We start from the raw sequence: 15,031 nt of genomic DNA, 5'->3' as shown, positions 1-15,031 counted from the left end.
AAAGGTACGAGGGATCTCACGTCCATGGTGAGTTCAACAATTGCAAGACCACTGACCACTCCGCAGTGATGAAAGAAATAATTACTACAATATTTGTTTCAAAAGGACAGCTGCCAGCTTTATTGGAAGAGATTGATGTGACTCCGAAATGGTTGAGGTGAGGATCCTTTGATATTATGATTATCAGTTTTGCTATTTAAATGCTAAAATAATGAACAAATCTCCCCATAAGTAATCACAATTAGAGGTGAAAATCATTATTCTTACATGCATAAAATGTTTTATATAAACGAGAAAGCTTTAATATTGAATTATTGCATGGCTCATCTTTTACTAATAGCAAAAGGATCATGCTAATCCAGACACTCAACATGGTCTCACGTGAGATCTCATTTGATTACCAAAACAAGAGGAGCAAATAGCAGACAGAATCCAGATGGACGGATGAGCTCTTATCACATGCCCAATAAAAAAGCTTATCCAGCGATGACAACCTCGAGCCAGCTTCGGTTCACCAACCAATGGCAATAGCAGTGGTCATTAAAGCAACAACATGGTACCCCAAAGCTTTTGGTTCACTGATTGGCTTATAAGCCTCCGACTCCGACAGCAAGAGGACCACGGGGGGCCAACAAAGTGAGTAAATGGATGGCCATTAGGACAGACAAAAAGGCTCCTCCATTGGCTTTTAGGCAATGCCTGGTGACCAACACGTCGCTACTCACTGAATCTCGTACAGTATAAAGTAACATGCAAGGTCAGCACTCACATAACTTCATCTCTTATTGTGGAGAGGATCCTATGGAGCTTCACAATATTAACTTTCATGCTCATGAAAGAACACAGAATGGAAGAGAGAAAAGGTAAAACAAAAATTACATCACAAGAAGCTTTATTCCTGGAAGAAGGCTGGATGCCAATTGCCACCAAATGCAAGCAGCCTTAACTTTATACAAGGTGAATACCTTCAGATGGAAGGAAAAGAAACCTAAGAAACACTAACATGCTTCCATCTCTTCTCTATCAAACATTACTGTCTAAAATCCCCTTAAGGAAGTTCAGCCCCTCCGCCGATATGCTTCTGCGAACCCTGGATCTTGGGAACTCGATTCGAGGGGGTGGATCGGGTGCAAAACAGACGACCACGACGGTCAGATTATCACAAGTGTTGCGTTTGAGTGCCTCCCGAACCAGCTCTCTCGAGCATCTCTCGGGATCATTATGGGCCATGAGCTCCTTCCTGGCAATTGTCACAGCATGTTGGCTGCTCATCACATCCCAGAGGCCATCGCATCCCAAGATTAGGAACTCATCTTCCTCCATCAAAGTTGTCACCTGCAGCTCAGGCTCTGAGCTTAATGCGCATGCAGAACCTTTGGGATCCTTCATGTGCCAATCACCAAGAGCCCTGGCTACTGATAGCTGGCCATTCAGGTATCCATCATAGACAACACCGCCAAGTTTTTCGATCCTGAGCCTTTCAATGTTACAATTGGGTTTGTGGTCTCTGGACAACTCAACAGCTCGGCCCCGCTTCCCTAATACAGCTCGGCAATCACCGGCATTGGCAATATGCAATGTCCTATGGATCATGAAAGGTAGGCATAAAAAAAAAATAACCAAATGGTAAGAATTATGACCAACTCTTTATTAACACGGCGGAACAGTTGTATATTGACAGCAGCAATGTCATAAGCTAATTATGATTCAGAAACATACAACGAAGCAATCACTGACAATAAAATGATCCCTAATTGTGACTTATGAGCCACTGTTTCAGTAATTTATGAGCAGTCATATTTAATCATGTGATCCAAGAGATGCAACTACAGGAATTCCAAAACTCTAGGTTAATTGTGAAATTTATCTGATGGCATGCATCACTGTATATGACCAACAAGCAAGAACTGTGACCATGTCTGCAACTTCTATGATGATGTGGGGTTCATTTACTAGCCCCTAGTCTTTCCAATTTTTGGCTTTCTCTGGCTGCATCCAAGTATTCCCTACACATTAGCTGTGTAAATAGTTACAAACTCAAGCATTGAAAGAGACTGTTAGGTCTCACCAGTCAAGCCAGCCAACCAACCAATTATATGGAAGAACCATTAAAGCATCCAAGGCCTTCAAGTTGTTTGGAGATGCAGCTAAATTTGAGAAGGCACAACTCCTTGATAAAATGGTAAAAGTACAACCACAAGCCTCAAAGGCCAAACAAGAGACAGTAGGTGAATGTTGAGATCAGGGCTAACCTCCCAAAAATAAGGGCAGTGAGTGCCGTGGTGCCGGATGTACTGTCAAGCGAATGGGCATCGGCGAAGGCATGGTCAGCTCTCAAGAATGCACTCTTTATGGCCTTCTCCATGCAATTGGGGAAATGACCATCCTCAATTATATACCTCAGTATGTTCTTCCGGATGAAAGATGCTGCATCCGTGCCACCATGGCCATCAAACACCTGCCCATATAAATTACTCAATCTAAGCTTACTACTACCATAAAATTTTCTTAATGTATGCATCACATAATGAATTTATCAAATGAGTGCATACTTGATCATGAACTTTATGAGTTACATTAATTATGGAAGGGAAAGCATTAATACCAAATAACAAAGAGGCTGGAGCAAATATGCCACATGGTGCCAGCCAATCATCAATGTAAATATTCTAGTTATACCAGAAAACATAAAAACAACTATATCGAGATGGTAATAATGCATCAAAACTTAATTATAATTTAAAGGAAATTAGATTCTAACCGCACCCCATAGAAAGCCCCTGGTGATGGAACATGGGCAATATGTCCAAGATGATCTACCAAATTGTCTACACAGATGTGCTCATCTTCCATGCTCTGTTTCGGCCCAATCTCGGCACAGCTTCCAGACCGGAGAACAGGGAAGAAATCTGACTGCCTATCAGAGGAAGACTTCAAGCTCAAACCCCCAATATCCAACTCCTACAAAGAAATCACTGTAAAAACTACTTCAAGAACACAGTGAAGAGAAAACATATAGAACAGTTGGATGGCATCATCTATACATACTGATTCAGATGAAATATCCAACCGGGCGGTGCTCGCGCAATGCCGAATCGCCGAGAGGTGTCGAGGCGGCTTCCCGGCTTTTATTTGCTTGGTGGCCTCTGGAGTGTCCAGGTCCTGCCTATCTAGGGAAGACCCACTACCACCAGTGTCCTTGCTTATGAACCCGCCATCCAAAACGCTCAAAGGAGACGAGAGATCAGTCCCCGCAGCCATCTTCATCGACACCAACCACCAACAAGAAAACCTTTTCACCAACTCAGAGATCAAGACACCAAACACAGAAAGATCCTGTTAATTCCCAATCTACCGCAATACCACCAGCACCCAAAGATTGCAGAAAGCTCACTCCTTTATGGACTCCACTAGCTCTGCAAGAAAATTCACAGAATTCTAACTTCAAATCACAATAGAAGACAACTGAAATTGATCATTTCGACGGCAATAAGGCTCTCCACCTCCCCCAAAACATTCCAAATGAGAGAATACCCACATAACTATGAATCCCAACAAAGAACCCGACTTCTCCAAAGAAAAACACAAAATTTTATTAAGCCAGAAACCCAGAGGATTCAAAAGCAAACTGCTACAGATCTCCACCCCGTAATTTCTCGGCAACCACACAAAGAAATGAAAAGCTTACAAAAATTCACCAAAATCCAATTTTTAAGTACATAAACAAGAGTTCATGGATCCCTAAAGCACACCCAGTAAACGTTACAAACAAACCCTAGAACAGACGAAGTTCTCTAAAAAACTACCAAAAAAATGCCAACTTGCAAACGGATTCCGGTGATAAAAACCCTAAATCATAACCAGGAGCAAACAACGAGAATTTCCCAGCGATGGATTCGAGTGTCAATTCGTTTTTCTTCTGTTCTTCCCTCGGTGATGGGAAAAAATAGCCAAAAATTCGATTGAAAAGGGGGGGAAGAAAGGCCAGAGCCTTCAAGAGAGAGGGCCAAGGGAAGAGAAGAAAAGGGAGGAGACGGCTTTATCTAATGAGCCGGCGGTGACCGGCGATCCCCGGTTCACGGGTGGGGACACGCGTCGGTTCGCTTGGGTCCAACGGTGGTTGACTCAGGTCGCCCTGGCGTTTCACTCGGAACCGTGCGCCTGGGCAATCTCCGGCCGTCCGATCTGTACATCTCCTAGGGGCGATTCACGGTCGAGATTCGTTTACTTTAGCACACGTGGGAAAGCCGGATGGGACGGACGCGACGGCACGTAACGGCGCGTGGGAAACCTTTCGCGATACCATTGGGTGAGTCGGTACTTTTTGGTTCGCGTCGTAAACGGAGCGTTGACCTCCGTGACATGGACAAGCCGTCCTACTTTTATTTATTTATCTATTCATCTATTTACTTATTTAGGTGAACCTTAAGCCCATAAAACATAGGAGCTAACCAAAGTTTGGAAGTTTGATGCAAGTCATGGTTGATTGTGGATTTTTCAACTTGAGTAGTTACAGCTTTGTCTCGAATTCAGCAATATATTCTGTTGCTTATTAACCTAATAAGTTTAATTCTTCATAGTCCAAATGAGGGTCTAATTATCTTTATTAAACCATATTTCATGGGATCTATGGATTCTAATCTCAAACCCGTATAGTGCTCATGTGTAGGATGAGATTGTTGATAATGCAATCTAACTCATTTCCCACTTAAAAAAATTCTACATCCAATAATACCTGCACAAGCTACATATCGAATCTTACTATCCTTCCAAACAATTATATTCATCGCTTTTATTCCTATAATAAGAATGGTATTATTTGACCAATTCATTCAAGATGGCATAGATTCCATGTCCTATTAATGACCTATACTCTTGTGAATCACACCAACTCATTCTTATTATATCATATAGATAAGTGGGACAGGTAAGAAATTGGCACGTTGCAAAATAATTGAAATATAGATCCAATATAAGTAAATTTTTTGCATCAAAAACTATATATGTATATATGTGTGCATATATATATATAATTAATTAAATATTTTAGAATATTTATATTATAAATGTTATGAAAATATTAGGATGAAATCAAATGTTCTCTCTCAAAGAGATATTAGGATGGATTATTTTCATCTTTTTCTCAATAAATAAATAATTGATTAATCACAGCAGACAATATAAAACAGCTATCTATTTTCTGGACGACCAACTACTTTGACAAGGTGAAATTCCGGGTAGGTGGTTCCGCTTTTATTACGTCCGGACAGAGACACAGCACGGGATAGCACATCATACATGTCAATCACTCTCTCTGCAGGCATTACAAAAAGCTCACGTGTTTCATGTTTTTGATTTCCTGGATGGCTTCAAGTTAGGCAATAAAATGCTATTAGAAAGCAACACAGCACCAAACGTAAGAGTGCATGACTGATATATATCATTGCCCATTTTCTGGAGTTGTTGATCCAACTGATTAAATGGAGATCAGCTGAGCTTTCCACAACACAAAACACACTCAGGAAGCAGATTCGAATCCCACGTTTGATCAATCTTTGAAGGGGGACCCTCCATCCTTTCTCTGCATGATGCTAGCCTTATTCCTGACACAAGTTGAAAGCAGTTGGTGCCCAGGATTGTCCAGCTGATCTATCGGCAGGATCTTTTGAAGGAGATCTAGAAGAGCGAAGTGAGATTTTAGATAGGGTGGGGGTGAGAATCGTTGGTTGAAGGTGAGCAATAGCCCATGGGAGCTTCCATTCGTAGCCTTTCACATTTTTGTTGACTTTGGCTAACATTTGCTTCTACTATCGGTTTCTCCTCTCTCTCACCTACCCAATGATTTGTGTTGATATCCGCTGCATTTTGCAATTGGACAAAATATCACCTTTTGTGCTGCAAATATAGGTAGGTAAAGAAAAAATTTATTTTGAGTAGAAAAAGTGATCAAAAGAAATTTTAGGCAGTTTTGGACAGGCACTGAGTCTATGACAGCCATTTGACTGACCAACATCCTTGCATCAAGTCTTGATGTATTGCAGTTACAATCACAGCTGATGATAGTGTATCTGCTTCCTTCATCTGAGCAGCATAAGCTCCGAATGCGACATATCTTCACATTCATCAAGCTTTGTCTCTCATTTCATCCAAAAAATCAAAAAAGAAAAGCTTTGTTTCTCCTTGGCTGCAACACTGTGCCCCTGATGCTGTGCATGCTGCATTTGGAGATGCACCTGCATCTTTCTTTAGGAGCCAACTAAATCCAAGAGAACATTCCTCCAACTCACTAATCTGAAAATTTCTGAAACAACCCTTGCTCTTTATATGGGAAAATAGAAGGATTAAGTCCATATCCGGAAGATGTATTTCTCAGAATTTCATGCAGAAGCGGTTTGACTTGGGTTTGAGATGTTCTTTCCTTAAAGTGCTTGTATGTTTAATCAAATTTCTAACATGTTTGGATGGTGTCCATACGATCTCGGGGTGGGTGTGATGGTTTCCCGTGGTAGCAAAACATGGTATTGAAGAGTTTTCGGATTGTCCAAGTTGCTGATCCGGGAAATGATAACTCGGATAACCCACTGCCATCCAAAAAGGCCCCGGTTATATTCTCTCCATCGAGATCCATCTTAAACTAAACTAACAATGAGAAATTCTTTGTACACCACCAATGTTGTAGAAAATCCAACGTGGAGTGCACTGCCTCGTCCGATTGGACTACGTAGCCATTATTTTTCAACGTGCATTTAATGCTCGCAGTTCTATATTTTCGTTTAAAATTTTGAATGATAAAAATACCCCTTTCCTTCTAAAAAAATTATGACATCCTGTATGAAAATTATGACTTTCTGCACGAAATGTTATAATTTTTCCATAGGATGTCATAATTTTAGTAAAAATATTTTTATTATTTAAAAATTTTATAAATTTTTCAATGACCAAAATACTCTTTCCTCTTTATGACATCTCATAAAAAAATTATGACATTTCGTGTAGAAAGTCATAATTTTAACGCAGGATGCCATAATATCGGCATAGGATGCCATAATTTTTTCAGAAGGAAAGAAGCATTTTCGTCATTCAAAATTTCAAACGAAAAAGTAAAATCACGAACATTAAATGCACGTTGGAAAGTGGTGGCTATGTGACTCAATTGGACAAGACAGTGCACTCCACGTCGAATTTTGATACAGAAGGTGATATACAAAGAATTTCATAACTAATAATATGGTATCAAAATAAATCACCGAGGAGCCATAGGTACAGAAATGTATTGCATTCAATAAACAAATAACAGATACTTAGGAATTCATGAAAAGAAGGAAGAAGCAAGGTTATCCTCTCTTCATGATTCTGTCGTGGACAAGTTGTGCATGCTTTAAGAATAACCTACACAATTCATGAGAATATATTGGTGGATAAGTCAATTATTTGCAGACATGATGTATCCTTTTGCCAATATAAAAATTCAGAAGTTATCAAAGAATTTCACAGAAGATAAATAGATAACATTCCGGTTGTCATTTAGATAAGACTAGATTCTTCTGTAAAGCCCAAAAACAAATGAATGGATACCTCCACACAGATCCTTGATTTCATTGAATTCAGCTTTAGATCACTTCACAGAATATATATATATATATATATATATATATATATCATCAGAATTAAAAGACAATGTAATAATGTAATGTTTCATGAATCATGATCACCTGCGAGATTTTACATTCTGAATTGCAAGAGCAAATGATCTTCTAGCAAGTAAAATGAGGCGTTCCTATCAGCATCTTGATGTCCAGCAGATCAACAGTTGGCAGGTTCAGAATCTTGGGCAGAAACAGTGGTTGGTGCAGATACACATCATTCTCCAAAAAAAAATGAATTTTGAACAATGAAAGAGATACTGGTTTGTTAAAATATAAAAATGCACATCTGCAGCATCTTGTATGTGCAACTATAATTCCGTATGCTGACCACCCAGCTGGCTAAATAAGATGGCCATATCCATTCCCTGTACCATGGTAGGCATTGCTGTTTCATAAGGACACTCCTTCGAAAATCCAGCCTTCCCAGACTTCTTCACCTTCCTCATGCAGCTCTTGAACTTCTCATGGCATTTCACACTCATCAAACCTGAAACAGTTTCCAACAATGACAGGAGTCAGCTTCACCTCACAAATAAAAAATACTATGATACATCATTAGTTATTCCATTAATGCTCTGTTACCACTATTATAGAGATGTTTCAAGTTGGAAAGTGAAAATCAGCTCCCATGATCTCATGCCACAGCTCCAGAAGATGCATTATAGTGACAGGTTATAAACATAATCAACAACAAGCTTGATCCTGGGTTTGCCTTCGGTCAGCCATATGTTTTCTTCATCATAGGCAAGCTTGGTCATTCTTGGTTCCAATTCCAGGATGAATTCAACATACATCCACTTCAACCTCCTAGCCTTTCTCGTAAGATCACGTTACTTCTTCAATGTCATCTTAGCTATAGAGCATCTAGTAGAATTCCACAACGATTTAACGGAACAGGCTAATACATATTTAAAAATTTCAAATTTTTCACCTGATTAGGTTACAAGAATATGGAGCAACTAGAAGGTAGGCTAGGGAGTTGATGATTGGGATACAAGTGATTTTAGAATCATGGGGCTTCTGCTCTCCAATATCAATATGCTAACCCATATTCTAAAAAGGGGTTGTAGTATGGAAGCGTTCAAGTGACAACATATAGCCTTCATAAAAATCATTAGAATTCAAGACATGATAAAAATTGGTCATAAAACTAGGCAAAATAAGGGGAAAATCACTTCAACAGGGAAGAATGTTGCAACAATTGAGCCAGTCCTTGAGGCTATTTATAAGCCATACCGGTGCTCATCTAGGTCCAAAGCAAGCTAGACAACCCACAACAATTGCAGTAGAGGGCTACAAATCATATAGTCGATACAAATTATGTGTTATCTAATTTGGAATCGTATATGCCCATCAAAATTTTAAAGTCAACTGGGAATCCAGAATTTTTTGAACATATGGCATAGCTTTTATGGGAAAAACATTGCTGAGGAAAAAGAGCTGCACTAATAGCACAAGAAAGATGAGGAGAGAAAAGCGAACAAAAGAGTAGGGAGAAGGAAAAAAGAGCCATTTTTCTTTTGTTTCACCTGCAAACAGCATTTTAAATTAAGTCCTTTGGTCTCTCTAAACATTTAGGCTTGCTTTTCTGCACAGGTATTCCTGTTGCGCAAACACTTACGGACAAGCCTGGAATTAGACATAAAATGCTCATCAAAATTAAGGACTGTATGGAATTTTCAGTCAACAGGATTAAATGTAAATTGACAGTCAATCCAGGAGGCAACCTTATCCCTAGCAAATGCGAACTGCCCATGGTTTGCTTGCCCAATTTGCATCTTGCACTGAGTCGGCTTACTTTGCCTGCATATGCAATGGCAGGGGTCCAGGCAACTTACGTGGGCATCCTCTAGGCATCTAGTCACATATAGGGGCTACATGGTTCCCTTGATTGGGGGATTGGAGTGCAACCAAATCTTAAGCCCATGTTGCTACATTGGCAGCTCAGGTAGACAAAATTTAGATAACTGATGGGAACATATTAGGACAAAAACCGAAGGAGGGGTGACAAGAAAATAGATTTAGGATTCAGAAAAAGAAAAAAAAAAAGGACCTGATGTTAAGAACACTCATCCCATTAAAATTTTATGAACAGACAATAAAAGAAGAATCTACTGGTTTGCTGTTTCACATCCGAAAAGTAGAAGGACTGTAACTCCTAAGCTTTGAGAAGGAGACATTCAAGGTTCTATAAATTTTTCCCTTCAAGATGATAGGTTATATGATAACCAGAAGCATAGGTTAAGGATGTGGAGATATATTTGAAGATTCGAAAATGGTTCAGATCTGATTTAAAGTTGCATTTTTTTATCAGATCAGCAAGAAAACTTATTAAATTATTTAGAGAGAGAGAGAGAGAGAGAGAAGGAACAAGACACAGTGGAGGACTGGGTCAAGGAATCTAAAAAAAGAAAAATGAACTCAGCAAATGTAAATAAGCTAATTTGATTTTATGAATAACTTACAACTTCACAAGGAGTCCTCACATCCACTTCACCTAAAGGTACCAGTGAGACCTCAGCCATACGGTTAATGAAACAGAAAAGTGGCTCATGAAGGATGTACGAGGAAACTGGCAGCCTAAAAGTGGCTCGCAAAAAGTGCACTTAGAGTTGTGACTTTATGTAGGCTTGCCACTAATGTTTCTTTATGGTTGGTTATGAAAAGAAATGTGAACCAGAGCTTTGGGAAATTAGCAAAGATGTCAAAACCATAAAGAACAATTAAAAAATGGATTAAAGCAAAGGAAATGTTGCAAAATCCTATTTCACAACCAAGATTGCAAATGTAAAAGCATTAAGGGCCCAAAGAGTTCTAAGAACATCATTTTCAAAAGCATGCCTAAGAAAATTTTAGTGTTGACATGCAACTCATTGATGAATGGAATGTAGGTTAGTTCAACCATTGTGCCTTCCCTGCTTGAACAAAATCATCCACAGAAAGAAGGTGCCAGTTTTGATTGCTGGTAAAGCCTCATAGTATTGTACCAGAGACCCGGAGCTGAATCAAGCCTTCATCAGTTTTGGTCAAGGGCTACACCTCCCTGTTGTCTAGCCTGCTGCTGGACACATCTTACATTAAAAAAAGGGGGAGAAAAAGAAAAAAATAAGTATGAAGAGATACATTCATAAGTTTTGGGCTATGGAGCTGCAACAAGTTCCCAAAAATTGGTTGTTTTAGAAATTTACAAGTGTATTGTGCAGGCACACCATCATACAAAGAAATTGCCAGATAAGCATGAGTCTATGAGAATGATGTATTGGCTGTTTGTTATTTATTTCAGGAAATTTCAGAAATAGATGAGTCATAAAATATTTTATATATATAGCCTAATTTGATATGTTTAGACCATTATAAATCTCAAGATATTCAATCATGGGATCAAACAGCTGTCATTATTATTATCATTTTTTTCCTCCAAGCGGTTGGGATGGGGTTTGGTGGGTGTGGCATTCTGGTTGGGGGTGGAGAGGTGAGAGAAGGTTATAGGGTGTAAAATCATTCATATAATTTTCTGCACAAGATATTTAGATCAAGCTAAAGTGAGTTTCTGCTCCTTGTTTTCTTTACCTTTATGTATATTATTTTGTTGCCGGAATGAGACGGTCCCAACCTGTGAAAGCTGTGATGATTCCAAGCTGGAAAACCCAGTCTTTGACTTCAAATTAGATAGGGTTGGCTTGAGGCCTTGAACTGGAGAGCAACTTAACTAAAGCCTGGCCTCTATGCTATGACAACCACCTAGCATTATCTGATTATATAGAGTTAGCTTTACATATTCTTCTTGACCACTATGTTTTTGTTTTGAATTGTTATGAAGGCCAGATTCATCTTTATTGCAAGCTTTTTCAAATCAGTTGTTCACAAATCCAGGTTAACTTTTGTCCATCCTGACTCTTTTTTGTCTCTTCATTGCTAAGCAAAACCCCATCTTTCCCAAGCCTCAATCCTTCATATTGCAGATGCTTGCCATCTTAGTTATTTCCCGCCACTAATTCCCAGCTGGTGCAACTCCTTCACTTACTTGACTATTGATGCATCGCCAATCTTTCCTATGACTACTCTCCCAAATCCTGGTCAACATTTTTATCTCTTCCACAGCCATCTTACAGTTTGGTTTCTCTTTATGAACCAACATCTTGAACATTATGAGATTGCATGCTTTAATATTATTATTTTCCCCCTCTAAGCTCAAATGGACGTTACAATCATATAGCACCCCAAAGGCACCTATCCACTTCAATCACCTCAATTCTGTTACCATTACATGTCTTTATCTATATCTCCTTTTCTTTTGAAATAGATCCTATGAAAGGAAAATGATCATGGTGCATTATATCTTGGTCATAAATTTTGAACAAGACCTGATTCTCGTTTACAGTTCCATGTAGTATGTTCTAATTTGTCAATCCTTAAATATTTTATTTCTATATCTTCCCTCAAGGCTCGAAATGAGCAACTAAATTTCCTGCTATATCAATAAACATTGTATAACCTGCAAATAACAAACACGTTTGACAATGTATCAAACAAAATTTCACCAGTTTTAATAATTTTCTCTCCACAATCCCTCAATCCCTTCATTCCAGAAAACTCTTTCTTCCTCTTTTCTCCCAATGGCTGGAGTGACCTCATCCTTCTCAGTAATTAATCTCACTTATCTCATGCTCTTAGCCAGCATTTTTTCCAACTAGATACCAGTAGAATACAATACTCCCCTTCATCAGTAGCTTTGCCCTTTTTTACCAACAATGGTGGCATTAGGATGACAAAAGAGCTCCTTTTCTCCTCATGTATCCACCCAGCATAACCAGACTCAACTAGAACAAGATCAGAGCAGGCTAAGAGGCTCAGCTTTTTCTGTGAGAATTAGTCAGGTATGGATAGAACAATCATAGTCATCTTGTGCTTTGGCCAAAACCTATGGCAATCTCCCTGTATAGCAACATTAGCTGCATTTGATGCCTACATTTAGAGTTTGTCACAAACAATTGATATTTTCCACCCATCTTGATGCCCATCTTCTTGGTTGTAGCTCAAAGACAGATAAAAAATAATGATCAAATGCGACCAATCACAACATCAAAAACTATTGCAATTATCCCACCAATCAATATCACGATGAAGGGACCTTATTAGTTGAGCTCTTTAAGAGGATCAATTCCATACCATTTCATGCAACTATATTCAGAAGATACTACCCCTCCTTAAGAGGTTTAGACACTACCCACCTAGCATCATCATAATACTACCCCTCATGCATTTCACTTGTTTTGACATGACAAGAATCCACGAGTTAGATATTGTTCCTGAATTACAAGAGATTAACTTTTAATTAGTTTCCCGTGTTTTTAATAGATACATATCAATTATTCAAGTGAACAAATATCTATTTGGTAGCCTATGCAAGTGAGTGGTAGCATCTAATCATGCTATATAGATCACATGTAACCCATTCCCATTACAACAAAGTTCTCAGACAACTTGCTCATGATAATCCAATCAGAAACAATACATACCCAATGTACTAAAAACTCAAAAGAATAGAGAATTTAAACATTATGGCAGATGTACATGTAGAAGTAAAATTTATTCTTTCAAAAATTAATGCCAAAGAACCCACCTTTTTTCTCGACACATTCATCGTGAGCCTTGCAACATGCATCAAGCTCATCGCAAGGCTTCTCCCCAGGGCAGCCGGTCCATCCCACACCGCAAAACTTCCCATATCGAATTCCTACAGCTGAAGAATTTGCCAGCAACAAAACAAAAGTAAGAAGTAATTCAAATTAGCAAATAGGTGAACACTTCCATTCCAAAATTTTCTTTAAAAAAATAATAATAATAAAATAACCCTAATGGACTCACAGTTGCAGTTCTCCGCGACGCATGATCTGCTGCACCTCACCTGCAAGGCCAAAAGCAGGTCTAAGAAATCGGCGGAGAAAAACAAATAGGACACAAAGATTACATCAAGAGGTTCTGAATGTAAAGGTTTCTATGGAAACTATGGTTCTATTCTGTTGAAAGAACATAGATGATCCGAACCCCGGGATCGGTAGCGGCGGCGGCGGCGCAGCGCGTGGAGGCAGCGAGGAGGAGGACGACAAGAAGGAGGAGGAAGGCAAGCGCCAGCGAGACGGGCGGCCTCCTGGGATCGTCTCGCATCCTCCGCCCCTGTTCTCCTCCGCGACCACGACGCAGGGGATCCGGTCAGCGCAGCCGATGGCCCGATGGTCTGTCTCGTTAAATGGGTATGCAAACGCTTGAAAACGAAAATACTTATGCACTTTGAAAAAAAAATTATGGTATCCGCGGTTATATTATGACTTTCTTTACGTAATGTTATATAATTTATAAAATTATAATATTTTAATATATATTATAATATTTTATATTAAATTATAATTTTTATATATAAAATATTATAATATAATCTTAAATATCATAATCTAAAATATCATAATATAGAAGAGATATTTTTATCCAGTTGAACATTTAATATCTGTAATTTTATTTTTTCATTTAAAAATTTTAAATAACAAAAATAGTACTGCTTTTTGAAAAAAATTACGGTATTTTATGATATATTATAACATCCTGTATTAAAATTTTAATTTTTTATATGTAGGATGTCATAATATGAATATGTCATAATTTTTTTTAAAGAGTATGGATATTTTCGTTATTTAAAATTTTTAAATAAAAAAATGAAACTGCATGCATCGAATATATGTTGGAAAGCAATAACTATGTGAATCAATCGCATAAAATGGTGCACTTTATGTCAGGTTTTCTACACCACCTGTAGGGCACAAAAAATTTCGCTTCATAGGAAAGTTAGTTTCAGCTAAGGGCCCATCTAGTTTGATGTATTGTATTATGAGATAATTTGATGATTCTCAGAAATTATTTATCTAAAAAAATATTATAAAAAAAATAATTTTTATTATATTTGGTTGGTAAAAAAATTATCCAAAAAATGGCACTGAAAAAATATTATCATATTTGATTAGGTGTAATTTTATGTAGAAATATGATAAAATTTAGAAATATACTTTTTAATATAATATAATTTTTTAATATCAAGATAGTATTATCATCTTCCATCAATTTTTATATAATGATTATAATCATACAGTTTCTTGCATGGTATCATCTGTATCTTTATTTTTTTATAAAAAATTTTTATTGAAAATATTTTTATCAAATATAGATTATCACTGTTCAAAAATTTACTAAATATCAATTCTTTATAATATTTATTTTATTTTTTAAAAAAAATAAATATAAAATTTATTAATTTTTTTATCTGATACTTTTTATTCTATTTTTTATATTAAATAAAATAATATCAATTTTTAATATTAAATTAATCTCAACCA

At 37.7% G+C, this 15,031-nt stretch overlaps 2 protein-coding genes across 2 annotated transcripts; both read right to left on the bottom strand.

The window, feature by feature from the left end:
- Positions 1-875: 875 nt before the first annotated feature.
- Positions 876-4,008, bottom strand: LOC105058886 (probable protein phosphatase 2C 27). The gene is made up of 4 exons (XM_010941945.4): positions 3,049-4,008; positions 2,767-2,961; positions 2,253-2,458; positions 876-1,582 (listed from the first exon to the last, which is right to left on the bottom strand). Exons 1-4 carry the CDS (start codon positions 3,265-3,267, stop codon positions 1,024-1,026), a joined length of 1,179 nt encoding a protein of 392 aa, XP_010940247.1. The 5' UTR covers positions 3,268-4,008; the 3' UTR covers positions 876-1,023.
- Positions 4,009-7,688: 3,680 nt separating this feature from the next.
- On the bottom strand, positions 7,689-13,909 carry LOC105058885 (probable phospholipase A2 homolog 1). The gene is made up of 4 exons (XM_010941944.4): positions 13,695-13,909; positions 13,515-13,554; positions 13,270-13,389; positions 7,689-8,133 (listed from the first exon to the last, which is right to left on the bottom strand). The coding sequence occupies exons 1-4, from the start codon at positions 13,812-13,814 to the stop codon at positions 7,955-7,957; spliced, it is 459 nt and encodes a 152-aa protein (XP_010940246.1). The 5' UTR covers positions 13,815-13,909; the 3' UTR covers positions 7,689-7,954.
- Between the last annotated feature and the right edge of the window lie 1,122 nt (positions 13,910-15,031).

The sequence above is a fragment of the Elaeis guineensis genome, chromosome 16, assembly GCF_000442705.2.
Source record: "Elaeis guineensis isolate ETL-2024a chromosome 16, EG11, whole genome shotgun sequence".
Lineage (NCBI taxonomy): Eukaryota > Viridiplantae > Streptophyta > Magnoliopsida > Arecales > Arecaceae > Elaeis > Elaeis guineensis.
This window is presented reverse-complemented; position numbering and strand designations above follow the sequence as displayed.

Coding starts and splice junctions, on each gene's coding strand:
- LOC105058886 (XM_010941945.4), bottom strand. CDS start 3,267: ATGAAGATGGCTGCGGGGACTGATCTCTCGTCTCCTTTGAGCGTTTTG. Junction 2,962..3,048: donor TGGATATTTCATCTGAATCA/GTATGTATAGAT, acceptor ATTTCTTTGTAG/GAGTTGGATATTGGGGGTTT. Junction 1,583..2,252: donor ACTGCCCTTATTTTTGGGAG/GTTAGCCCTGAT, acceptor CATGATCCATAG/GACATTGCATATTGCCAATG.
- LOC105058885 (XM_010941944.4), bottom strand. CDS start 13,814: ATGCGAGACGATCCCAGGAGGCCGCCCGTCTCGCTGGCGCTTGCCTTC. Junction 13,555..13,694: donor CCGCCGCTACCGATCCCGGG/GTTCGGATCATC, acceptor TTGGCCTTGCAG/GTGAGGTGCAGCAGATCATG. Junction 8,134..13,269: donor TGAATGTGTCGAGAAAAAAG/GTGGGTTCTTTG, acceptor AAACTGTTTCAG/GTTTGATGAGTGTGAAATGC.